This window comes from Hypanus sabinus, chromosome 4 (assembly GCF_030144855.1).
Source record: "Hypanus sabinus isolate sHypSab1 chromosome 4, sHypSab1.hap1, whole genome shotgun sequence".
Lineage (NCBI taxonomy): Eukaryota > Metazoa > Chordata > Chondrichthyes > Myliobatiformes > Dasyatidae > Hypanus > Hypanus sabinus.
In genome coordinates this window covers 60,671,091-60,694,317 of record NC_082709.1, presented here as the reverse complement: position 1 = coordinate 60,694,317, position 23,227 = coordinate 60,671,091, and the positions used below count along the sequence as shown (strand labels likewise).

Here is a 23,227-nt window from a genome sequence, read left to right as displayed (position 1 = left end):
GGGATTCCCATTACCTACAGGTTTTTTTAATAAGCATAGCATCAGTCAAGCACATTGGAACTGCCTTATTTTCACAGAACCACAGGTACTCATTTGTGATTTATGCACAAAATTCATTAAAATATATAGTCAAAATAACTTTGAAAATATATCTCATATGGATGTTAAAAGAATCATGGTCTCTGGTGTAATTCATTTCCAAGTGCAGATAAGAAATCTAGGCAGAACAAAATCTTATGAAAGTCAAACGCTACATATTTTGAAATGAGAATTTGCTCATTCTTAGACAAATTTCAGTAAACCTGTTAGTTAGTCCACTTTCCAAATTCTTTTAATGCATCAACTCATGAAATATATAATGTCAAAAATTAACAATCACAAAAAAAACCCAGATCCTTTAATTCATCCAGCTCATTCCCATAGTAGCTAGGTCGAACAGAAATGATAAAATCCAAAAAGAACTAAGATAATCTTGATACTTGAAATGACTTCCCTCAGTCACCACTCCTGCCATCACCCTGACAATTTCTTTCCCCATGCATCTTCTATTCCCCTCATCCAAACAAATCAATACCCATCATTAGTGAACTGGGAGGAATAAGCAGACTTCTTTTCTCATGGACTGAGTTACCTTTTAACCAGTAATAAAGGCAAACTAAATCTTCAAATACTTAAAAAATGATTATTGTCTACCTCACTCTGATTTTCTCTTCCTCGATTTCCTGTCTCCACACAAGTACCTCCTGCAGCATAATGAGCAACATTTAGATATTAAGTATACGAAAGCCACCCAAGTGACAAGCAGCACACCAATGACATCTAGACAGTGGTACTGGATCCAGTTAAGGTTGTGTGCTGCAGTACGCAAGTGTTCTGCCCCTTTGTGCTTCATCACAAATTCCACCCAATGGACTGAGACGTTGATCGGCTCAGATAACCGATCGTTGTGCAATGCCGATAATGTCATCATGGTTTCTTTGTACCTGCAGAAGAAAAGGACATTCTGTATTAGTTTGAAGTCGTGGGCATAATGTTGACATAGAAGAGAATCTACTTGAAGCACAAGAACTAATCTCAAAATGGACCATGGCCACCACAAAACAATGTTTCATGGACCATAGCTTACAGATAATAAACTGAGCAACTACAGCCTTTTTCCTTCCAGCTAAGGGACAATAGCACTTTACCCAGTGCAGAGATACTGTGAAACAATTTAATTAAGAAAAAGCATTATTTCATATCATAACCTTCTACTTGCCAAGGAACATACTGTAGAGTGATATTCTTACATTAATTGAGAATTAGCATAGAGTGACATGAAGATACCTGATTTACTCCACCATACTTAAACAGTCTTCAGTCAATTCAAGCAGCTTTTATCAAACCGTGTGATTCCAAACTAAGCTTTGATTTGAAAGTGAATCAATTTGTTCCTTGCTAATGGAACCAACTGGGGAAGGTATCACCTTCTGGGCAAGGTGCCCCTCTCTACAAGATAAAGGGACCTATGACATTATTTGAAGAGTAGGTTTTCCATAATGCCAGAGTCAATACTCCTCAAGAAACATCACCAAGAAAAATCATCTGATCAATGTCATATTAATATTTCTGCACATTTAACATGGTATTCTTTTTCATACGTGCCAACAATACCTCTAAAAGTACTTCATCAATTGCAAGAAATTTGGTATGCCCCAAGGTCACGAGGTACTAAGTTAATACAAGTCATTTTCTTTTCCTAGAATTAAGAATAGAATCATTCACTTCACTCACCTCTTATCATTGATAACTGTATTTAAAGCATTTACTAGATCATGAGAGTTCATATTTTCTATATCCAGTTGGATACCAGCACCATGATTGACCATGTGTTGTACATTATATCCTTGATCCCCAAATAGTGGTAGCATAACAGATGGCACACCATTGCAGATAGCCTCATAGATACCATTGGTCCCTCCATGGGTGATGAAGGCTCGTGTTTTAGGATGTCCTGGTTCACAGAAGAGTGAAGCAAACAGTCAAACGTTAAGGTGACACAATATATCTTGGCTGCATAACAATTTTCAGTGGGCACAAAAGACTGCAGATGCTGGAACCCATAAAACCGTAAGATATAGGAACAGAATTAGACATTCAGCCCATCAAGTCTCCTCTGCCATTCAACCATAGCTGATTTATTTTCCCTCTCAACTCTATTTTCCTGCCTTCTCCCTGTAACCATTGACACGGTAACTAATCAAGAACCAATCAACCTCCACTTTAAATATACCCAATGACAACCTGCACAGCCATCTGTGGCAATGAGTCGACATGTCCATCACCATCTAGCTAAAGAAATTCCTGTGTATTTCTGTTTGAAAGAGATATCCTTGTATTCTGAGACTGTATGTTCTGGTCCTAGACTCTCCTACTTTTGGAAAAATCCTCTCCAGGTCCTCTTCATCTAGGCATTTCAATATTCAATAGCTTTCAATGAGATGCCTGGCCCCCCATCCATTCTCTGAACTTCAGTGAGTACACTGAGTCATCCAACACATTAACCTTTCATTCCTGGCATCATTCTTGTAAATCTTCTCTGGACCCTATCCAATGCCAACACACCCTTTCTTGGATAAGGGGCCCAAAACTAGTCACACCACTCCAATGGCAGTATGCCTTATAATATCTCAGTATTACATCCTTGCTTTTATATTCTAGTCCTCTAGAAATTAAATCATTTGCCTTCCTTCCCCCCAACTCAACCTGTAATTTAACTTTAGGGAATCCTGCACTAAGACTCCCGTCTTTTACACCTTTGATTTCTGAATTTGCATAGAAAATAGTCTTTGCCTTTATTCCTTCCACCAAAGTGCATGACCATACACTTCTCGACACTGTATTCCATCTGCCACTTCTTTGCCCGTTATACCAATCTGCCCAAGTCCTTTTGCAGACTCCCTGTTTCCTCAACACCGCCTCCCCTTCACCTATCTTTATATCAGCAGCAGACCTGGTCACGCAGCCCATCGATTCCGTCATCCAGAGGAAAAAACAATTTGCTGGAGGAACTCAGCACATACGGAGGGAAATGGACAGCTAATGTTTCAGGTTGAGACTCTTCACCTGGTGCCTATTACTCTGCTAATAATTTTGTTTTCTCAGTCAGTAGCCTCAATAATTCAAGGCAATGGGGAAGTTACCTGATGCCTTTAAATAAGTTGGGCACTGTCACTCCAGAGGAAAGCTAAGCTATGTAGTCTAGATTTCAGGCAATCCCTCAGAGTTGAAGATGTACCGTTACCACTTTGGTGCTGTGCATTCTGAGTGGCTAAGGAGGCTAATGTGGGGACTGTGCATTCCTTCCACAGCCGAGGCAACCTGTCACCAAAGCATCTTGAGTTCCGGAGCTATGGCAGCAGAACAGTGTTAAGGGCTGTTCTGTTTGCATCGGTGTACAGACATGGTGGAGAAGAAGCAACCGGAAACGCGATGCTACCAAGCGGACCAATTACAGTTGTTGTGGTCTGCGTCGCCGTGATGCACAAGTTACTTTTTTGGGGAGGAACGCGTCACCCTATGGCGTAGAGTACGCAGTACCTAAAGCGTAGATGTGACGCACAAGTATAAATTAGCCTTCAGGTTGATTGCCAGGATAACTAGGAAAGATCAATTCATCTGAGGTGTCTGCATGAATGCAGCTGCAAAAAAAGAGGTGATTAACACTCATTCTGAGTGTGAAGCTCTAGGTGTCTGAGGCTACGTCCACACTATGCTGGGTAAATCCGTAACCAAAGCCTTTTCTCTTTGTTTTTACCCTCTGTCCACACTAAAATGGCGTTCTCGTCCCCCGAAAACGGAGATTTTCAGAAATGCTCTCCAGAGTGTGTAATTTTGAAAACGTCTCTTGGGCAGAGCAGTGTGGACAGGGTAACTGGAGAAATCTAAAAACGCTGTCATGATGTGCCAGGACGGATGGTGGCAGCAGTGCAGAATTTCATTGTTTTCACGAATGCAATAGAACAACGCCGCAGCGGAAACAGAAACAGTAATCCGCTTTCTCTTCAGTTGTTTTCTGTAGATGAGTCCTGCACATGCCCAGGAGGAGGAGATACGCCCAAATATCCATTTTAATGTGGACCGAGATTTTTAAAAACACCTACTGTGGATGCCTATCGTTTTTACGCGAAACTGGCATTTTCAAAATTATCCAGTCTAGTGTGGACGTAGCCTGAAACTCAAAGGAAGCAATATAAATGCATTGGAATTGCCCTGTTGTTACCTTTATTCTTTGCTATATAAAATGTGAAGTAATATTGGGTCAGGAGTACTCTTCTTCTAAAAGTGTCTCCGGTATGATGCCTGCTTGTTTTGCTGAATAAAGACTATATCCATTAGCTTTAGTGTCTCACCGGTGACTTTGTTCACAGGCATTCCTTCATCTCTCCCCAGTGGTTCTCATTATCATCTTCCTTACCTATGAGATTCATTGACCCTCTCCTGCCTCCCCCAGCAGTGAGGAAGCTGTCTGTGTGAGGCTGCTTTCCCCCTTCCCACACACACACACATCTCAAAGATGTGCAGGTTGGTAGGTTAATCTGCTGCAATAAATTGCCCCTAGTTTTGGAGGTGAGTGGTAAAATCTGATGGGAACATGGGGAAAATAAAACGGTTTTAATGTAGGATTAGTGTAAATGGATGGCTCATGGTCAGCACAGATCCAGGGGCTGAAGGACCTGTTCCCTCGCAATATCTCTCCGTAACTCTATAAGATGAAATGCTGGCTCAATGTCGTGACTAAACATGCAAGACATCCGGGGCGCATCTGTGATGTGATGTGAAGTGAAGTGAGGGAGTTGCCTTCAGTGCCTCTCCCATGTTTAGCTCCACCATGAGCACTTGCTCAGTATTTGTTCTGTGTTCTTTACTGATCAGTTTTACCATGGTGGCCAGTGTAATGCAGCAGTTAGTGCTTCAACCCTGACCTCGAGTCTTGTTTGTGTCATGTTTGCATGTTCTCTCTGTGACATTGCAAGCAAGCCCCCGTTCTCCCAGGCACTCTGGTTTCCTTCCACATCCCCAAAGAGTGCTCCAGATTAATTGGCAATTTTTAATTACCCATAATGAAGATGGGAGATAGCAGCAGTGTGGTTGATAGGTGTATGAGGAAGAGTGGGTTAAAGAGAAATTAATGGGTAATGGAATGAATGGTTGGCTGGTGGCACAGTGACATCAGTGCCGGACCCAGATTCGAATCCAGTCAGGCCGTTCCCGAGAATGCATTCCATCCATGCTGGCTTGAGTGTTGAGCTCGTAACTCAACCTCCTAAAAATAAAGAAAAATACTGTGAAATGTCTACGGGCGGGGGGGGGGGCGCACCACAGTCTTTCGTTCTGTGCCTTGTAAGGCATGAAAATGGCTGACACTGGCCTCTCAGGCCTGAGTCAAGGTCATCGTCGGAATGAATGGCAATGGTCCAAAAGCTCCTATACACTCAATGGGCAAAATGGCTTCCTTCTAATTCATAAGAAACTAACAGAAAAAGAGAATATTGTTGTTTATGGGAGTATGCAAAATTTATTTGTTTAGTTGTTCATGTTACAACAGTGAATACTCTTCAGTGACACTTAATTGGATGTAAAGTGTTCAGGGGTGTCTTGAAGCTCCCATTTGCAAATCAATAATGAGTTAACTAAGTACTTCCTATGAGACAGATACTTTGCTAAAGTCAGATAAATATTGGATTAGTACCTTACCAAGTAAATCATTCTGTGGTAACCATTTTACTAGCTTTGTATTCGGTGACAGTGTAGTGGGCACCTCTCCAGTATATTTCCACAGGACCTTTAACAAAGCAATGTTGAGTTACCAACAAAGGAAAAGAAAAAAAAGAGAAAAACATTAAAAACAAAGCAATGAACATGAACAGATATGTTGGTGTGTAAGTGGAGAAAAAATAGAAACAAAGAGTCAGTTTTAAATTACATTAGCAACTTCCAATTACATAATAACTTGCATGTTGCAAGAAAGCTCCAGGGCATGCTAGAGAAGTGTAAAGTGGGTCATCAGAAAGGGGATGTTGGGAGGGATGACGTGGTGAAGACAGGAGAATGCTGATCGGAGCGATTAGCAAGGAACCAGGAGAGAGCAATGTGATGCAGAAAGAGGAGAACTGTGCAGATCCAGGACTGTTTCTTGTTGGCCACACTAACCTGGTCTGAAGTGAACATGCCAATCTCAAGAAGCTGGACGACCCCTGATTAGACCTGAATCTGAACAGAGATGAAGACCTGATGCCATCCTCAGCCTTTCCGTGGCCTGAGCATGGATGCAAATCAAAGCAAACCTCATCTTTCAGAGGAAACACGTTAGAACTTACTTGCATTCCACACCAAGTAGAACCTTGGATTATTTCTCCAACATCCCTTCCATTTCTTTTACACAATCCTCTGCTTCCTCAGTCATCTGCATTCCCTCTCTCCATCCTCATCCTTTCATTTTCTCTCCCTACTCACCTTATCTCACACCTCCCCCTTGCCCCTTCTGCACAACTGATGTCTTTCTTCAGCCTTTCTCTTTCCATTCTCCAGTTTTCCTTCTTGATGATTACTCCTTCCCCATTTTTTCACTCTCCCTGTTCATCCCTCTCCTCCCCCACCAGCATCTCACTCTCCCCTCTCAGTGCTCATCTCTTCCTCTCTCGCTCTTCCTCCTGACTCTACCATGCTATTCATGAAAGAGAATATTCTTCATGTCTTTCCCCACCAATGTCTCAGGTTTTTCCATTGTCACTAGCAATGCAAAGACTGCAAATAAAGATCCCATGCCATTCCTTCACCGGAGGGCATATGGCAAAAAGTGTTGTCTGAACTGCCACAAATCAATGCTACAAGCCCCAGATAGCATGACACAGCTCCACTTGTGTGTCTGCTCTTGAAAAGCAGTTTTGTGCACAATTTAGAACCTTCCTGGGAATCCATTTATACACTGGAGCAGTTGTCCTAATGCTTATGCTTACCCTACTCAAGGTCCCCATGCTACATCTGCCAGAACTCCTCAGGGGATGTTCCAAAAGCTGTATTTGTGCTGCTATGAGGAAGCCTCAGTTTTTTTGCAAGGACATACCCATGCAGAGTTCTTCTCATATCATCTGTCTGCCATTTCCTTTCTTTGCCAGCTACAGACTTTGCCAATTTCTGGTGATGCTAATTGACTGGAGAAGTATACATTATTGACGTTTACTGGCTTAAGACAATAATGATGCTGCAGCTATTATTTAGCACCAGGTCAAACAAGCATTCTCATCATCAAGTCAATGTAGAGGAGGAAGGCAAGGGACTAGAGACAATATAGCCTAAAAGCACAGGAAAAGTCCATACATTTAATAATGTCATCCTTTCATTGACAAAACCTTAATATGACTGGAGAACATGAACACAGATTACGATTGGAAATTGTTTTTGGCAGTTTTTTTTCTGGAGATTATAACTAGCAAGATCAATTATAGAGAACCAATGGTTGTAAATGTAAATACATTCAATAAGGCAATAAGGAGTATAGGCAAGGCCTGCATTACAGGGTGTGGGGGGGGGGGGCATTACATACCTAGAAAACAGGAAAACAATCTGTGTCGCCATTTTCAATAATGTGAACTCGTGTCATCTGTCCATGGATCAAGAAACACGTGTTGAATAAAAGTAATGTTGTGTGTATTCTTTTTCTCTATATTTCCTCAAAGAAGAAATTTTATTCCTTGCCACAAACTCTTGGGCAGTGATTTGTGAATTTTGTGAGGGTGAATTTCCGTTACCCAAATAGCCGTAACCTGGGGCCATGCATATTACTCAAAAGAATGATTAAAGGGTTTGAGTGCAGCATACAAGCAATTTAAGGACTGGTTAACAAAAAAAAAACCAATGTTATCCTAGTTTGCAGCTTCTGAGCTGAGTGAGGAAATTCAAACAGTGAAAGACAAATTAGGGAAGTAGTCAAGAACATATCAGATGAAATATAATGTTAAGAAATGTGAGAAGATACTTTAGAAAGAAAAATAGAGTGACATAATTTTAAAAGGTAAGAGATTGGAAAATATTGATATTATTGAATATGAGTAGACAAAAGTCACAGAACATGCAGTTACAGCAAGTAATTAGAAACATTGGGATGCTTACACTCATGACAAAGAAATTGATGTAAAAACAAAGAATTTTTTCTGCAATTATATAGAAGTTTTTTCAGATTGCACTTTGGGAATTGTGCAGTTCTGATTATCTTATCTAAACAAGTAAGATATGCTTGCTTTAGATGGAATACAGCAATAGACTGATTTTTAAAATCACCCTATAATTTGGGATTGAATAGCTCTACATCCCCTCAACAGATGAATGAAAAGAATCGTATTGCGAATGCATCTCTCTTAAGGTACATGACAGGGTTGATGCTGTGAGAATATTTTCACAACAATGTCTTCATTAGACTGGCAACCCTACATGGCCAGAGTCTGTCCAGATCTGGTGCCTACCCCTTTTCCAGAGGACTTGACTCCTTTAGATTAGTAGCATTAGTAATAATACTAATGATTAATGTCATACATTAGTAACAACATTAGTAGTGCAAATTAACAGGATGCCTATGAGGTTATACAGTAGAATTGACCTGAATGCTTATGTCTTTCATAAACCAATATTTTCATTCAGTGTTCCCAAGACTCACCTTCTGAGGGATTTGCCCAAATGCACTTGCAATGCGATTGGCTATTTCAAGTGGAATTTCTGATACCATTGAACCAAGGGTAAAGATCACAACCCCATGCTCTCCAGAACTATTTACAAATTCTTCCAGCTCCTGCAACAGTTAAAACAGAGATTTTAACATTTCAGGGACAAAGAATCTGGCAGACGCTTTAACATCTTCAGGCATAACGTGATCACCAATGCTCTCAAAGGAAAATGCTATGATGCAGTATATAGTTTTAAACAAGCCCACAATATATTTTTTTAAAGATAGAGGGTAAGTATATGGAACTGGCTGTCAGAGGTGGCACGTGAATCAAATACAGTCACTGCATTTTTCAGAAATATTTGGCCAGATCACTAATGGGGCAAGTCAGTGAAGGGTATAGTCCAATTGAGGATAAAGGAGATTTGTATAATTGGGCAAAAAGTTTGGTAAGGAAGTGGTAGATTGAATGGGCCATTTCAATGCTGTTTAATTTGCTGTCTAGTTCCCCTAAATATTAATTGAAATACCAACCCCTTACCCAGCTTCCACTGCAATCAATGGCGGGAGAGATTACGGCAACTTCTCCCTCACCTCGCCTAATTGTTCATCAATTTGACCAGTACTTCTCTCACCTGAGGCAAGGGTTTCTTCTCCTTACAGTTGATGCCCCCAACAAGGATCATGTTTGGCATCAGGGGTCTGGGGTACTCCAGGATGAAGTCGTACCGCAGCAGCCAGATAGAAGACTGACTCAGTAGCTGGACCAGGGTCACATCTCTCTGGAGGAACCTAATGGCCAAATCTTCAAACGGTGAATATAGAAAATGGCATAGCCACGGTTCGCAGAGACTGGCCAGGAAGTTTTTTACCCTTTGGAGAAAGGTCATTCGATCGGAGTTGTTGGTGAAAAACCTGGGCACGTACGAGAGTGGTCTGGGACATTTAGTGGCTAAATAATCCAAGCCGCAAGGGAGCCCTCGCAGTAGGTTCACGACGGGGAGAGAAAGGTAGTCGGCAATGATCGCGCCGCACGGGATGAAGGGGTCGGTCAGCAGAGCGTCGAATTTTCCCTCGGCCAGCTCCCGCATCATCTCCCCGTTGTACAGCAAACTCTCACAGGTGGTCAGGGTGAGGTCGCGAAGTGCCCCCACCTTTCGAAAAATACCGGCGACTCTTTGGAACAACGACATGTTGGTTACAATCGTTGGTGTCGTTTTGTCCAATTCTTTACTGCCATACGGAACAGGGTAAATCTTTGTGGTGTAGTGGGAAGACGGGCCCATCTTCATGTTCACTTCGGGCACAACCACGACCACGTTGTGGCCTCTTTTCCCAAGCTCATCCATAAGAATCTTCAGGTTTAACCAGTGACTTCCATCCACAGGCACCACTAAAAGATTCCCGCCCTCAGCTCCTCTCCAGAGAAAGCCGGTAATGAGGAGTAGGGTCCCCGCTGTATGAAGACTGCGAAAATCAACGGCCATTTTACCAGATACAGTCTGTGCTTTGCACCGCTTTCCGGGCGCGATTACTCGAAAACTCAGCTCAAATTTGGTACGAGCCACAATCCAGCCAATATATAACTGCCAGAGGTTTGTTCTTATCTCAAGATTCAGTTACATCATTAACTATCTGCTGGCAGCTCACTTCTCACGCACACAGGGGAAGGGAGGGGGAGAGAGAGGGAAGTTTCCTGTTGGATTTCTCGATGTGTTTGTACAAAAAGTGGAAAGTTACGCGAAGTTAAAACGACTTGATGTCCAAATTCAAATAACGGGGTTGGTCATCGACAGTGAAACTACTGGAGAGATTCAGCTGCTGTTTGTCTCACTGAGTTCCTCCAGTAAATAGTTGCTCCACATTTCAGCATCGACAGTCTCCGGTGTCACTGGGGCGCAGTTAGTCTGTCAGTGGTCGGAAAAGTCGAGTGCTTGCGGGAGTGCGAAGGCAGCTTGCCCAGGCAGACCGTTTGAACGTGATTATTTTTGCATTCGCCCTGTGAAAGCGCAAAGGCGTGATTTTCCCATTTGAAAAAAATCTTTCTTACTCCGTGACGGCTTATCCAGCGAGCCCAGGTAGGTAGAGGTGGGAAGGGAGCGCTTTGATGGTAAGCAGACACTTGGGCGGATCCTGACAAGCAGCCAGGTGAAGGTCATGCATGATTTTTAACTTTCTCAAATATTGATTGGAGTCTCATTGTGCCAGGGCTTAGAATGGGTGGAATTTGACAGGATCATGTAAGAAGGTTTCTTGAAACAGTATGTAAATGGTCCATCTAGGGATGGGTCACATAAGACCTTATACTGAGGAATGAGCTGGACCAGATGTGTAAGTTTGTATTTAGATGAACAGCAGAGTGACAGGCTTTTCCAGCCATGAAATCAATTAACCTGTACGACTTTGGAATATGGGAGGAAGCCAGAACGCCCGGAGGAAATCCACACAGTCTGACAGTGACGGAATTGAACCTGGGTCACCGTGCTGTAATCATGCTGGATTAACTAGTATGCTGCCATGCCACCCCGAGATGATTACGTTTCAGTGGGGAACATTTTGGGAACAGCGATCTTCGTTCTGTAAATTTTAAAGACAGGAAAGTTAAAGTGCTAAATTGGGGGAAGGTTAATTGCAGTACAATTAGGCCATAACTGGAGGAAAGAGATTGGAAGCAGCTCTTTGAGGGTAAATCCACATTTGATACAGTGTGTAGGAGTTATTTTTAAAGGCCGGTTGATTAGCTTTCAGAACAAGCATAGGGATGAAACAATAGGCAAGGTCTGTGAATCTTATATGACAAGTTGTAAGTTTGGTCAAAAGGAGAAATACAGCACATGGAGGCTTAGGAAGCTGAAGTTAGACTTCTGGCCCTCGAGTAAGATTTTTTAAAGATAAAAATTAGCCTTATTTGTCGCATATACATGTGGAACTCCGTAAATTGTCATCCTCAAGAAGTAGTATTGCAAAGGAGGCTAACAAGGGAAGTCAAAGATGGTACAAAAGCAAAAGCAAGGGCATATAATATAGCAAAAAAATAGGGGGGGGGAAGATGAAGGATTGGGAAGCTTTTAAAAACCAACAGAAGGCAATGAGAAAAGCAATAAGGAGAGAAAGGATGAAATATAAAATGTAAGCTAACCAATAATTTAAGAGGATATCAAAAGATTTTTTTCAGATATATAAAGAGTAAAAGAGAGGTGAGAGTGGCTATCAGACTGCTGGAAAATGAAGCTGGAAAGGTAGTAATAGGGGACAAAGAGATGGTGAACAAATTCAATTAAATATTTTGCGCAGTCTTCACTGTGGAAGACACTAACAGTATCATGCCAGAGATTTGAAAGTGTCGGGGCAGAAGTAAATGTAATTTGCTATTACTAAGGAGAAGGTGCTCAAGAAGCTGAAGGCAGATAAGTCACCTGGACCAGACACACTACACCACAGGGTTCTTAAAGAGGTAGCTGAAGAGATTGTGGAGGCATTAATAGTTATCTTTCAGTAATCCCTAGATTGTGGAATGCGTCCCGAAAACTAGAAAATTGCAAGTGTCATCCCACTCAGAAGTGAGAGAGGCAAAAGACAAGAAATTATAGCTCTCTGAGCCTGATGGGATACTTGAAAGCGCATGATAAAATAGGCTGAAGTCAGCATGGCTTCTTTAAGGAGAAATCTTGCCTGACAAATCTGTGGGAATTCTTTAAGGAACTCACAGACTGGATAGACAAAGAAGAGTTAATGGATGTTGTTTACTTGGATTTTCAGAAGGCCTTTGACAAAATGCCACACACGAGGCTGCTAAACAAGATCAGAGCATATGATATTACATACCAGCATGAAAGATACTAGCGTGGATAGAAGGTGACTGGGAGGAGGTAAAGAGTGGTAATAAAGGGGGGCTTTTCTGGTTGGATATCGGTGACAAATGGTTTCTGCAGAGGTTGGTGTTGGGACCACTTCTGTCTATGATTTGGATAATGGAATCTATGACATTGTGGCCAAGTTTGTGGATGATACAAACATAGGTGAAGGGGTAGATATAACTGAGGAAGCAGGGAGTCTGCAAAAGGACAAAAAGATTAGAAAAATGGACAAAGTGTATAGTCATACACTTTAGTAGAAGGAATTAAGAGAGACTATTTTCTAAAGAGGGAGCAAATGGAAAAATTAGACGTGCAAAGGGACTTGGGTGTCCTCGTTCAGGATTCCACAACTTGTGGGTTGAGTAGGTAGGCAAATGCAATGTTATCATTCATTTCAAGAGCACTAGAATATAAAAGCAAGGATGTAAGGCTTTGAACAGACTGCACTTAGAGTATTATGAGCAGTTTTGGGCAGTTGTGAGAGGATGTGCTAACATTGGAGGGGGTCCAGAGCGGGTTCAAGAGAATGATCATGAGAATGAAAGAGTTAATGTGTGAGGAGTGTTTAATGGCTCATAACCTGTACCTACTGGAGTTTAGAAGAGTGAGGGGATTTCATTCATTGAAATGTATCAAATATTGAAGGGTCTAGATCAGGGGTGGCCAATCTTTTTTATGTCACAGGCCCCTATCATTAACCGAGGGGTCCATGGACCTCAGGTTGGGAACCTCTAGTAGACAGAGTGGACTTGGAGAAGATGTTTCCTAAAGTGGGAGAGTCTAGGGTCAGAGGGCACAGTCTCAAAATACAAGGATGTCCCTTTAGAATAGAATTGAGGAGGAATTTCTTCAATCAGCGGGCGGTAAATCTGTGGAATTCATTGCCAAAGATGGCTGTGGAGGCCAGTTCATTGGGTATATTTAAAGTAGAGGTTGATAGATTATTTATTAGTAAGGGTGTTGAGTTGAATAATAAATCAGCCATAATGGAATGACAGAGCAGACTTAATGGGCCAAATGGTCTTATCAAAACATATAATGAAATGCATCATTTGTGTCATATCAAATCAGTGAGGATTGTACTTGGGGAATAGCCCACAACTGTTGCCATGCTTTCTGTCCCAACATGGCATGTCCACAACTCAATAACCCTACACATATGTGTTTGGAAAGTGGGAGGAAACTGGAGCACCTGGAGGAAACCCATGTAACAGCAGGGAGAATGTACAAACTCTTTAACACAAGAAATTCTGCAGATGCTGCGAATCCAAAGCAAAATATGCACGATGCTGGAGGAACTCAGCAGGTCAGACAGCACCATGGAAACTAACGAACAGTTGACATTTCAGGCTGAGACCCTTCTTACAGCCCTGAAGGAGGCCTCGGCTCAAAACATTGACTATTTGTTCATTTCCATGGAGGCTGCCTGACCTGCTGAGGTCCTCCAACAATCTGTGTACTCCTTATCTACAGAGGCAGGAATCAAACCCCAGTCTTACAACTGGTGCTGTAATAGTGTTGCATTAATTGCTACTCTACCATGCTGCCTACGTAAAAGAAACAGGGAAGATCTTAAGTTAGGGATCGTGAAGAATCATTGACCAGAAATGTCCTGTGTCCTTGGGATTAGGGATAATTGCAAAGTATTTTGTATGTACTGCATATTAGGAGCAAGATGGTGGCAAAGGAGAAGGTAGATCCACTCTAAGACAAAGAAGAGAATTAATGCATGGAGCCTTGGAAGCAAACAAGGGTGAGTACTTTGCATCAGTGTTCCCAAAGAGAAGGACATGCACGATAGTTAGATTGAAAAGGAGCATGTTGATATTCTAGGGCATGGGTGATGCTGTTGGGTGTGGTGTATTAAAAAATATTAGGTAGATAAGTCCCCAAGGCCTGATGGAATCTATCCTAGGCTGAGGGAGGAAATTACTGGGGCCCTGTCGGAGATCTTTGTCTCCTCTTTAGCCACGTTAATTCCAGACTTGGGCAGGCAAATGATTTTTATTCCAGACAAATGTTTTGCATTTTGGGAGGTGTAGTGTAAGAGGAAAGTATAGTTAATGGCAGGACCCTTAACAGCATTTATGTACAGAGGGATCTTGAGGTGCAAATCCATAGCTCCCTGAAAGTGATGTGGAAAGCATGGTAAACAAGGTAAGGCACACTTGCCTTCATCGGTCACAGCATTGAGTAGAAAAGTTTGCAAGTTATGTTGCAGCTTCATAAAACATTTTTTCCTGCTACTTTTGCAGTATTGTGTGCGGTTCTGTTTGCTGCATTACAGGAAGGATCTTGAGAGTTGGGAGAGGGTGGAGGAGAGGTTCACTAGGATGTTGCCTGGATTGGAGAGTATTAACCATGAAGAGACATCGGACAAACTTGCATTGTTTTCTCTGGAGTGTTGGAGGCTGAGGAGTGAATCTGACGAGATTATAAAATGAATGTAATAGATGGCTAGTCACAATTGTTTCCCTGGGTGGAAATGTCAAATACTAGAGGACATAAATTTAAGGTGAGAGGGGGAAAGTTTAAAGGTAATTTGTGAGACAAGTGTGTTTTTTTTAAACACAGAGAAAACCATAGGTAGCAAGAATGCAGTTGGTAGCAATGTTTAGAACATAGTGCAGCACAATTCAGGCCCTTTGGCCCACGGTGTTGTACCAGCTTTTAAGCCTTCTCCACAATTAATCTAACCCTATATATCCATAATCCTCCAATTTTCTTTAATTGGAAAGGAGAGATACCTTAAGGAATTGAAATATATAAATGGCATGTTCAATCTTTGTCTGTATCTCCAATCACCAAGGCTGTTTTGTATTTATTTAGCCAGCCTGCTTTTGATCCCATGTGCCTTACCCTTCTGAAGCAGCCTACTAAATGGGACAGGATTTCGCCCATCCAAAGCCATGCCAACTACACCTAACTAACTCTGCCTTTCCAAATGTACATAAATCCTGTCCCTTAGAATGTTCTCCAGTAATTTCCCTACAAGTAAGCTCTAGTTACCTGACTTATCCTTGCTGCACTTCTTGAATAAAGGAATAACATAAGCTATCCTCCAATTTCTGGTATCTCACCTGTTCATATGAAGATGTAGAAGATTTCTGTCAATGGCCTAGTTATCTTATTTTATTGCAGTAATCTGGGATAGATCTCATCTGATCCTGTGGATTTGTCCATGTCTCCGGTGCTTGCTGTAAAGGAAACTAGGAGCACTAGGAAACTAAGTATTAATTCGCAGTTCATCTTTTAGATTAAAAAAATTAAGGAGTCCAATTTAGAATTGTGAGATTTGGTGAATTCCTATTTCTAAGGTGTGTTTGGGAATCGTGGTAACTCTTCTAATGACTGAGTGAAGGAAACACATAAAAGGTTATGGTCAGAGAAACAGTGGTTACTTAACTGTTAAGGAGAGATGCTTTGAAGGGATAGAATCATGATCTATCCTAGTCTTTGGTGATGTAGACTGGGATTGTCGTGAGAGGTGAACAAAAATTTACAGTCTGTGGTTCAACATGTGAAGAGTGAACGACTTGGATTCCTTCTGCTGAACCAGAACTGCTGATTTGCTTGGATCAGTGCTTGCTTCTGTAGGCAAGGGGAAGCCCATATGGTAACCACTGCATGTTTTGATGTCAGGTGGAAACAGGATCAAGATGAACTGTACAATTGATCAGTCTAAAGAAATCGGGTTCATAATAAAGCAGTTGACTCTGAATTCCTTCAGGACAACTAGGGAAGGTCAGAAAATCCTTCCTTAGTAAGACTCTCCTCATACTGAAAACAAACCTTGTAAAAACCTGAAGGCAAACACGAGGAAATCTGCAGATGCTGGAAATTCAAGCAACACACACAAAATGCTGGTGGAACACAGCAGGCCAGGCAGCATCTATAGGAAGAAGTATAGTCGACGTTTCGGGCCGAGACCCTTCGTCAGGACTAACTGAAAGAAAAGATAGTAAGAGATTTGAAAGGGGGAAATGCAAAATGATAGGAGAAGACCGGAGGGGGTGGGGTGAAGCTGAGAGCCGGAAAGGTGATTGGCAAAAAGCATACAGAGCTGGAGATGGGTGAGGATCATGGGACGGGAGACCTCGGGAGAAAGAAAGGGGGAGGAGAGCACCAGAGGGAGATGGAGAACAGGCAGAGGGTTGGGCAGAGAGAGAGAAAAAAAAGGAGGGGGGGAAACTAAATATGTCAGAGATGGGGTAAGAAGGAGAGGAGGGCATTCATGGAAGTTAGAGAAGTCAATGTTCATGCCATCAGGTTGGAGGCTACCCAGACGGAATATCAGGTGTTGTTCCTCCAACCTGAGTGTGGCTTCATCTTGACAGTAGAGGAGGCCATGGATAGACATATCAGAATGGGATTGGGACGTGGAATTAAAATGTGTGGCCACTGGGAGATCCTGCTTTCTCTGGTGGACAAAGTGTAGGTGTTCAGCAAAACAGTTTCCCAGTCTGCGTTGGGTCTCACCAATATATAAAAGGCCACACCGGGAGCACCGGACCTGAAGGCCCATTTGAAACAAGCTGGGGGCAAGTTTTAAGAGGTGCTTAGACAGTGACTTAAACAGGCACAGAATTTGGGATATAGGTGCAGGGAAATTAGCTTTGACTGGCATCGCAGTTCATGCAGATATACTGGGCTGGAGAAGATGTTTCTGTGCTGTTCAGTATTCTGTGACTTGATTATTTAATGAATTAAGCTGAGCGTGTGCTCAGACTGCCACCTAGTGGTGAAAGCCACAACACAAACAGAGGCAGAGTACGCAATGTTCTGAGAGTGGGGCTCTGGAAAGCAAACTGCTGTTTCAGTTCAAAGCTTCAAAGACGTAGCAAAGGAGTCCCATGCTACGAGTGAATTTTCCATTGTCATCCAATCATATTCCATGCAACACACATCTGGCCTAGTGTAATTGCAGTGTGAAAAACAATTGAAAGCTTTCTTCTCAGAAATTCTGATACTTGATTTCAATCAGACCTCCTGTGATTCTTTTAGAAGGCAGGGGAGCACAATGGCTTGGAGCTCAACCAGAGTGCAGGCAAATCACATCTGCCATTCACCAGCACATTGGATAAGGGTTCTCAGACATCCCCAGTGAACAAGTGTAAATGGTGGAATAACAATAGCAATGACTTGCAACTTTGAACCATTCCCAGTGTTGGGCAGGATGTTACTGGAGTTAGACCTGTCACAGGTCTAATGAAGAAGAGGCAATATTTCTAAGCCAGGATGGTGCACAGTTTGAGATGGACCTTCATGTTTGTTCTTGCATCTGTTGCCAGTGTTCTTGGCAGTGATTGCTGGTTTGAGCAGGTACTGCGAGAGTGGCCCAGGGAGTAACTGTGGTGCACTTTTAGATGGTACACACTGCAGCCATGCTGTGCAGGTAGTGATTGGGGTGTGAAGCTATCTGGAAGATGGCAATCAAACACCAAACTTTGAACTACTAGGTCTTGATTTTGGAATCAAACTCATCCAGGTAAGCTGAGCGCATTCCATCACTTTCTCAGTTGTGCCTTGTGGTTGGTTGGTGGAAGGATTTCTGTGAAGCAAATGTTAGTTTGACACATATCAAGCTATGCCCAAGTACAATCATGCTTTTGCTGCAGGCAGGAATGGACTAATTTGTTTTCTAAGGAGTTGTAAATGAGACTAAAGTTGTTCAGTCTCCACTTCTGACCGTATGATAGAAGGCAAGTCATTGTTGAAGCAGTTTAAGACAATTGGATCTAGCACACTGCCTTGAGGAAGTCTGGCTGTGAGGGCTGAGATACAGTAATTGGTCTTTGAAAACCACAGCCATCTTTTTTGTGGTATGTAGGGTTTAGGATTCCAGGCATTGGGCTGTATTTCTCTTAATGCCAGCTGGTTCCAATTTAACCAGGACTCCTTGATGTCACACTTGGTCAAGAGCTGCCTTGATGTCAAGGGCAGCCGTTCTCAGCTCACCTCTGGGATTCAGCTTTTTGATCCATACTTTGATTAAGGTCACAAAGAAGCCTGCAGCTCAGTGATCTTGGTGAAATCTGAACTGAGCATTGAATAGTAGGGTTAGGGTGAGGGTGAGGGTTAGGGTTAGAAGCCTCGGTGATCTTGGTGAAATCTGAACTGAGCATTGAATAGTAAGTTTAGGTTGAGATTATGCGGGCAGTGGGCGAATCAGCCCTCTTGTGCTTTTTGATCTCGTCACTTGAGATTCAGTTTCATGTGACCCTGCCACTTTGATCTGGCCCACGCCTTCATTAACCAGGTCCAACACTTGCCTTTGTTAGATCTTGCCCCTCTTGACATAGGATATCCGGTTTGTGGGGGTTTAGCAAGGGTTAATTGGGGTGTACTTTGGGTTTGTGGGGCTGAAGCCAGGGTTAATCGGGGAGTGCCTAGGGTTTGTGGGGGTGTGTACCCCTTCAGGACTTTAGGATTAGGTTTGAGTGTTTGGCTGGGAGAGGTTAGGCTGCAGAGTTTTGAGTGTTGATGTATGCACTGCGATGGCGGCTGGGCTAGTATGGTGAAGCCAGGTTAATCTGGCCCATGCCTTTCATTATTGTGGTCCGACACCACTTGGTTCAACGATCTGAGTTGTGTTTTTCCCAGGGACCAAGATAATGAGAGGCATGTAATTCTGAGGGTAATGATATTTTTAAAACATCATTACCTGGCATCTGTATGCCTGGGATTGCATGGGTTAAATTGACAGTGTTTACTGGGCATTCAGCAGAACTGCACCTGAGTTTAGCACTGACTTGTCTGTCGCCCCATCTTGGGTTTAATTTACTGGTTCTCTCTCACCTTCTGTGTATCTGGGCTTTCTTATTGGTACTTCGTGGACCGGGAGAATGAAGAGCGTGTCACTGTAAGGTTAGGTTGAGATTATGCGGGCAGTGGGCGAATCAGCCCTCTTGTGCTTTTTGATCTCGTCACTTGAGATTCAGTTTCACGCAACCCTACCACTTTGAACTGGCCCACGCCTTCATTAACCAGGTCCAACACTTGCCTTTGTTGAATTTTGCCCCTCCTGACATAGGACTCAGTGTTTGTGGGGGTTTAGCAAGGGTTAATTGGGGTGTGCTTTGGGTTTGTGGGGCTGAAGCCAGGGTTAATCGGGGAGTGCCTAGTGTTTGTGGGGGTGTGTACCCCTTCAGGACTTTAGGATTAGGTTTGAGTGTTGGGCTGGTGGATGTAAATGTTTGGCTGGGAGAGGTTAGGCTGCAGAGTTTTGACTGGTGATGCCTGAGGTGCAATGGTGGATGGGCTAGTATGGTGAAGCCAGGTTAATCTGGCCCATGCCTTTCATTAGGGTTAGGGTTAGAAGCCTGCAGCTCAGTGATCTTGGTGAAATCTGAACTGAGCATTGAATAGTAGGTTTTTTCCTGTAGGGGAGGGGTTGGGCAAGTTTGTTCCTTTTTCATGCCAAGGGTGGGCGTAGGGGTTCATGTTTTCTCTTTCAACAACCCCCATGGTTTTCCTGTATTCCATGGCTATCTGGAGAAGACAAGTATCAGTCATACGGCGCATGCATACTTTGACAATAAAATGAACCTTTGAACTCAACGGGTCAGGCTACATCCTTAGAGGGAAATAAGCAGTTGATATTTCATGTCGAGACATGGGTGAGGCAATGATAGAATGATTGATGACATCTTCCACCACCTTGCTGATGATTGAGAATAGAGTATTTGAACAGTAGCTTTGACCTGCTCTTTGTAGAAAGGACACCTGAACAGTGCTTCACATTGTCAAGCAGATAGCTGTGCTATAATTGCGTATAAATAACTTGACTAGAGGCTAGTTCTGGGGCATAGGTCTTCAATACTACAGCTGCAATGTTGCTTGGCCCCAGCCATATACAGTGCTCACATATCTCTTGATATTGAGTAAAATGAATTAAATTGGCTGAAGGCTGGTTTCTGTGATAGCAGGGGTCTCAGGATGAAGCCAAGATGATTATCTTCTCTGCACTTCTGGCTGAACAGAGTTGTGAATGTCTCAACCTCTTCTTTAGCACTCGGATGCTGGGTTCTGCTGATGTGCTGGGTGGGGAAATCCTTGGAGCAACAACCTAAACCCAGCAGATGTTTAACTGTCTACTAGTTTTTACAACTAAGTGTGGCAGGACACAGAGTTCTAATGTGTTGGTTGGAAGATCACTCAGCTGTCTATAGTGTACTATTTAGCACACAGGTGCCAAGCAGAACAGCTTCACAAGAGTAGCACTGAGTTTTGGGTATATCTAGTGTCACTGCCAGCATACTCTACTGCAATCCTCTTGAACTGGGATTGATCCCTTGGCTTGATCATATTGACAGAGAGAGACCCACGGGAGGTTACATCAACACACACACACAATGCTGGTGAAACACAGCAGGCCAGGCAGCATCTATAGGGAGAAGCACAGTCGACGTTTCGAGCTGAGACCCTTCATCAGGACTAGCTGACAGAAAATATAGTAACAGATTTGAAAGGGGGAAATGCGAAATGATAGAAGACCGGAGGGGGTGGCATGAAGCTAAGAGCTGGAAAGGTGATTGGCAAAAGGGATACAGAGCTGGAGAAGGGAAAGGATCGTGGGACAGGAGGCCTAGGGAGAAAGAAAGGGGGAGGGGAGCACCAGAAGGAGATGGAGAACAGGCAGAGGGAGAACAAAAAGGGGAGGTGGAGAAAAATAAATAAATCAGGGATGGGGTAATAAGGGGAGGAGGGGCATTAATGGAAGTTAGAGAAGCCAGTGTTCATGTCACCAGGTTGGAGGCTACCCAGACGGAATATCAGGTGTTGTTCCTCCAACCTGAGTGTGGCTTCATCTTGACAGTAGTGGAGGCCATGGATTGACATATCAGAATGGGAATGGGACGTGGAATTAAAATATGTGGCACTGGGAGATTCTGCTTTCTCTGGCAGACAGAGCGTAGGTGTTCAACGAAATGGTCTCCCAGTCTGCGTCGGGTCTCACCAATATATAAAAGGCCACACCGGGAGCACCGGATGCAGTTTACCACACCAGCCCACTCACAGGTGAAGTGTTGCCTCACCTAGAAGGACTGTCTGGGGCCCTGAATTGTAGTGAGGGAGGAACTGTAAGGGCAGGTGTAGCACTTGTTCTGCTTACAAGGATAAGTGCCAGGAGGGAGATCGGTGGAAAGGGATGTGGGTGGGGCGAGTGGACAAGGGAGTCGTGTAGGGAGCGATCCCTGCAGAAAGCAGAAAGAGTGGGGGGAGGGAAAGATGTGCTTGGTAGTGGAATCCCATTGGAGGTGGCGGAAGTTACAGAGAATTATACGTTGGACCCAGAGGCTGGTGGGGTGGTAGGTGAGAACAAGGGGAACCCTATCCCGAGTGGGGTGGTAGGAGGATGGGGTGAGGGCAGATGTGCGGGAAATGGGAGAGATGCGTTTGAGAACAGAGTTGATAGTGGAGGAAGGGAAGCCCCTTTGTTTAAAAAAGGAAGACATCACTTTCATCCTGGAATGAAAAGCCTCATCCCGAGAGCAGATGCGGCAGAGACGGAGGAATTGCGAGAAGAGAATGGCATTTTTGTAAAAGACAGGGTGAGAAGAGGAATAGTCCAGGTAGCTGTGAGAGTTTGTAGGCTTATAGTAGATATCAGTAGATAGGCCGTCTCCAGAGATGGAGACAGAAAGGTCAAGAAAGGGGAGGGAGGTGTTGGAAATAGACCAGGTAAATTTGAGGACAGGGTGAAAGTTGGAGACAAAGTTAATGAAGTCAACGAGCTCAGCATGCTTGCAGGAGGCAGCGCCAATGCAGTCATCGATGTAGCGAAGGAAAAGAGGGGGATGGATACTCGTATAGGCTTGGAACCGGGATTGTTCCACAAAGCCAACAAAAAGGCAGGCATAACTGAGACCCATGCAGGTGCCCATGGCTACACCTTTGGTTTGGAGGAAGTGGGAGGAGCCAAAGGAGAAATTATTGAGAGTAAGAACTGATTCTGCTAGACGGAGGAGAGTGGCGGTAGAGGGGAATTGGTTAGGTCTGGAATCCAAAAAGAAGCGGAAAGCTTTGAGGAGGTTACGTGGTTTGGTAGTCCATTTCTGCTCCTGGTGCTGGCCCACAGTTAGATCTGTTCTGATGCTAATGCTTGACAAAGGGTATGAAAATGGGATTTTGTCTCCACAAGGACTGTGCAGTGGACAGAATAGACAAATGTGGACAAATGCATGCACCATTGATCGATCACTGAGAGTGAGAATGAATAAATCATGGATGCTGCTTGGATATCATGTACACCTCTGGAGAAAATAAGTTTTATGTCAACAAGACCTTGAAAACAAAAGTTAATTATACTTCTGGTCTTCTTTATAGGCAGGTGTACATTCAAAAACCTCTTGCACCTGCAGGAAGCTAGTCAGGGGAAGACTGGGGATTTTAACCGAGTCTTTACTTATTCTATCTGGGTTCATCAGTACTGACATAAGATTCTATCTGCTCTGTCCCAGCCATTAACTTTACCAATCTGTATTCCCTTGAAGTCTATCTATATGCTCTTCACAACAGCATCATCACCCTGCTTTGTATCATCAGCAAAATTATATGCTGGACTTATCCCTCAGTGAAATTACTGATCTGGGCTGTGAACAACTGATCTGGCCTGTGAACAATCAGCCCCAACGCTACTTAAGAAAGCACCTCACATTCCTCTGATTTA

The 23,227-nt window shown here is 43.3% G+C and overlaps 1 protein-coding gene and 1 long non-coding RNA gene across 2 annotated transcripts in view; one reads left to right on the top strand and one right to left on the bottom strand.

The window, feature by feature from the left end:
- Positions 1–313: 313 nt before the first annotated feature.
- On the bottom strand, positions 314–10,338 carry LOC132392809 (UDP-glucuronosyltransferase 1A1-like). The gene is made up of 5 exons (XM_059967206.1): positions 9,334–10,338; positions 8,693–8,824; positions 5,737–5,824; positions 1,774–1,993; positions 314–983 (listed from the first exon to the last, which is right to left on the bottom strand). Exons 1-5 carry the CDS (start codon positions 10,183–10,185, stop codon positions 695–697), a joined length of 1,581 nt encoding a protein of 526 aa, XP_059823189.1. The 5' UTR covers positions 10,186–10,338; the 3' UTR covers positions 314–694.
- Positions 10,339–10,642: 304 nt separating this feature from the next.
- LOC132392810 (uncharacterized) overlaps positions 10,643–23,227 on the top strand; it is a 47,565-nt gene continuing 34,980 nt past the window's right edge. The window contains exon 1 of the long non-coding RNA XR_009511657.1: positions 10,643–10,776. This is a non-coding gene — a long non-coding RNA (uncharacterized LOC132392810). The remainder of the gene's footprint in view (positions 10,777–23,227) is intronic.

Bases quoted from the DNA above. Each gene is read 5' to 3' on its own strand.
- LOC132392809 (XM_059967206.1), bottom strand. From the start codon at position 10,185: ATGGCCGTTGATTTTCGCAGTCTTCATACAGCGGGGACCCTACTCCTC. The intron at 5,825-8,692 runs GTGAGTCTTGGG...GCTTTGTTAAAG, and splicing joins TTGGGCAAATCCCTCAGAAG to GTCCTGTGGAAATATACTGG. The intron at 1,994-5,736 runs GTAAGGTACTAA...TCTGTGAACCAG, and splicing joins ACCACAGAATGATTTACTTG to GACATCCTAAAACACGAGCC.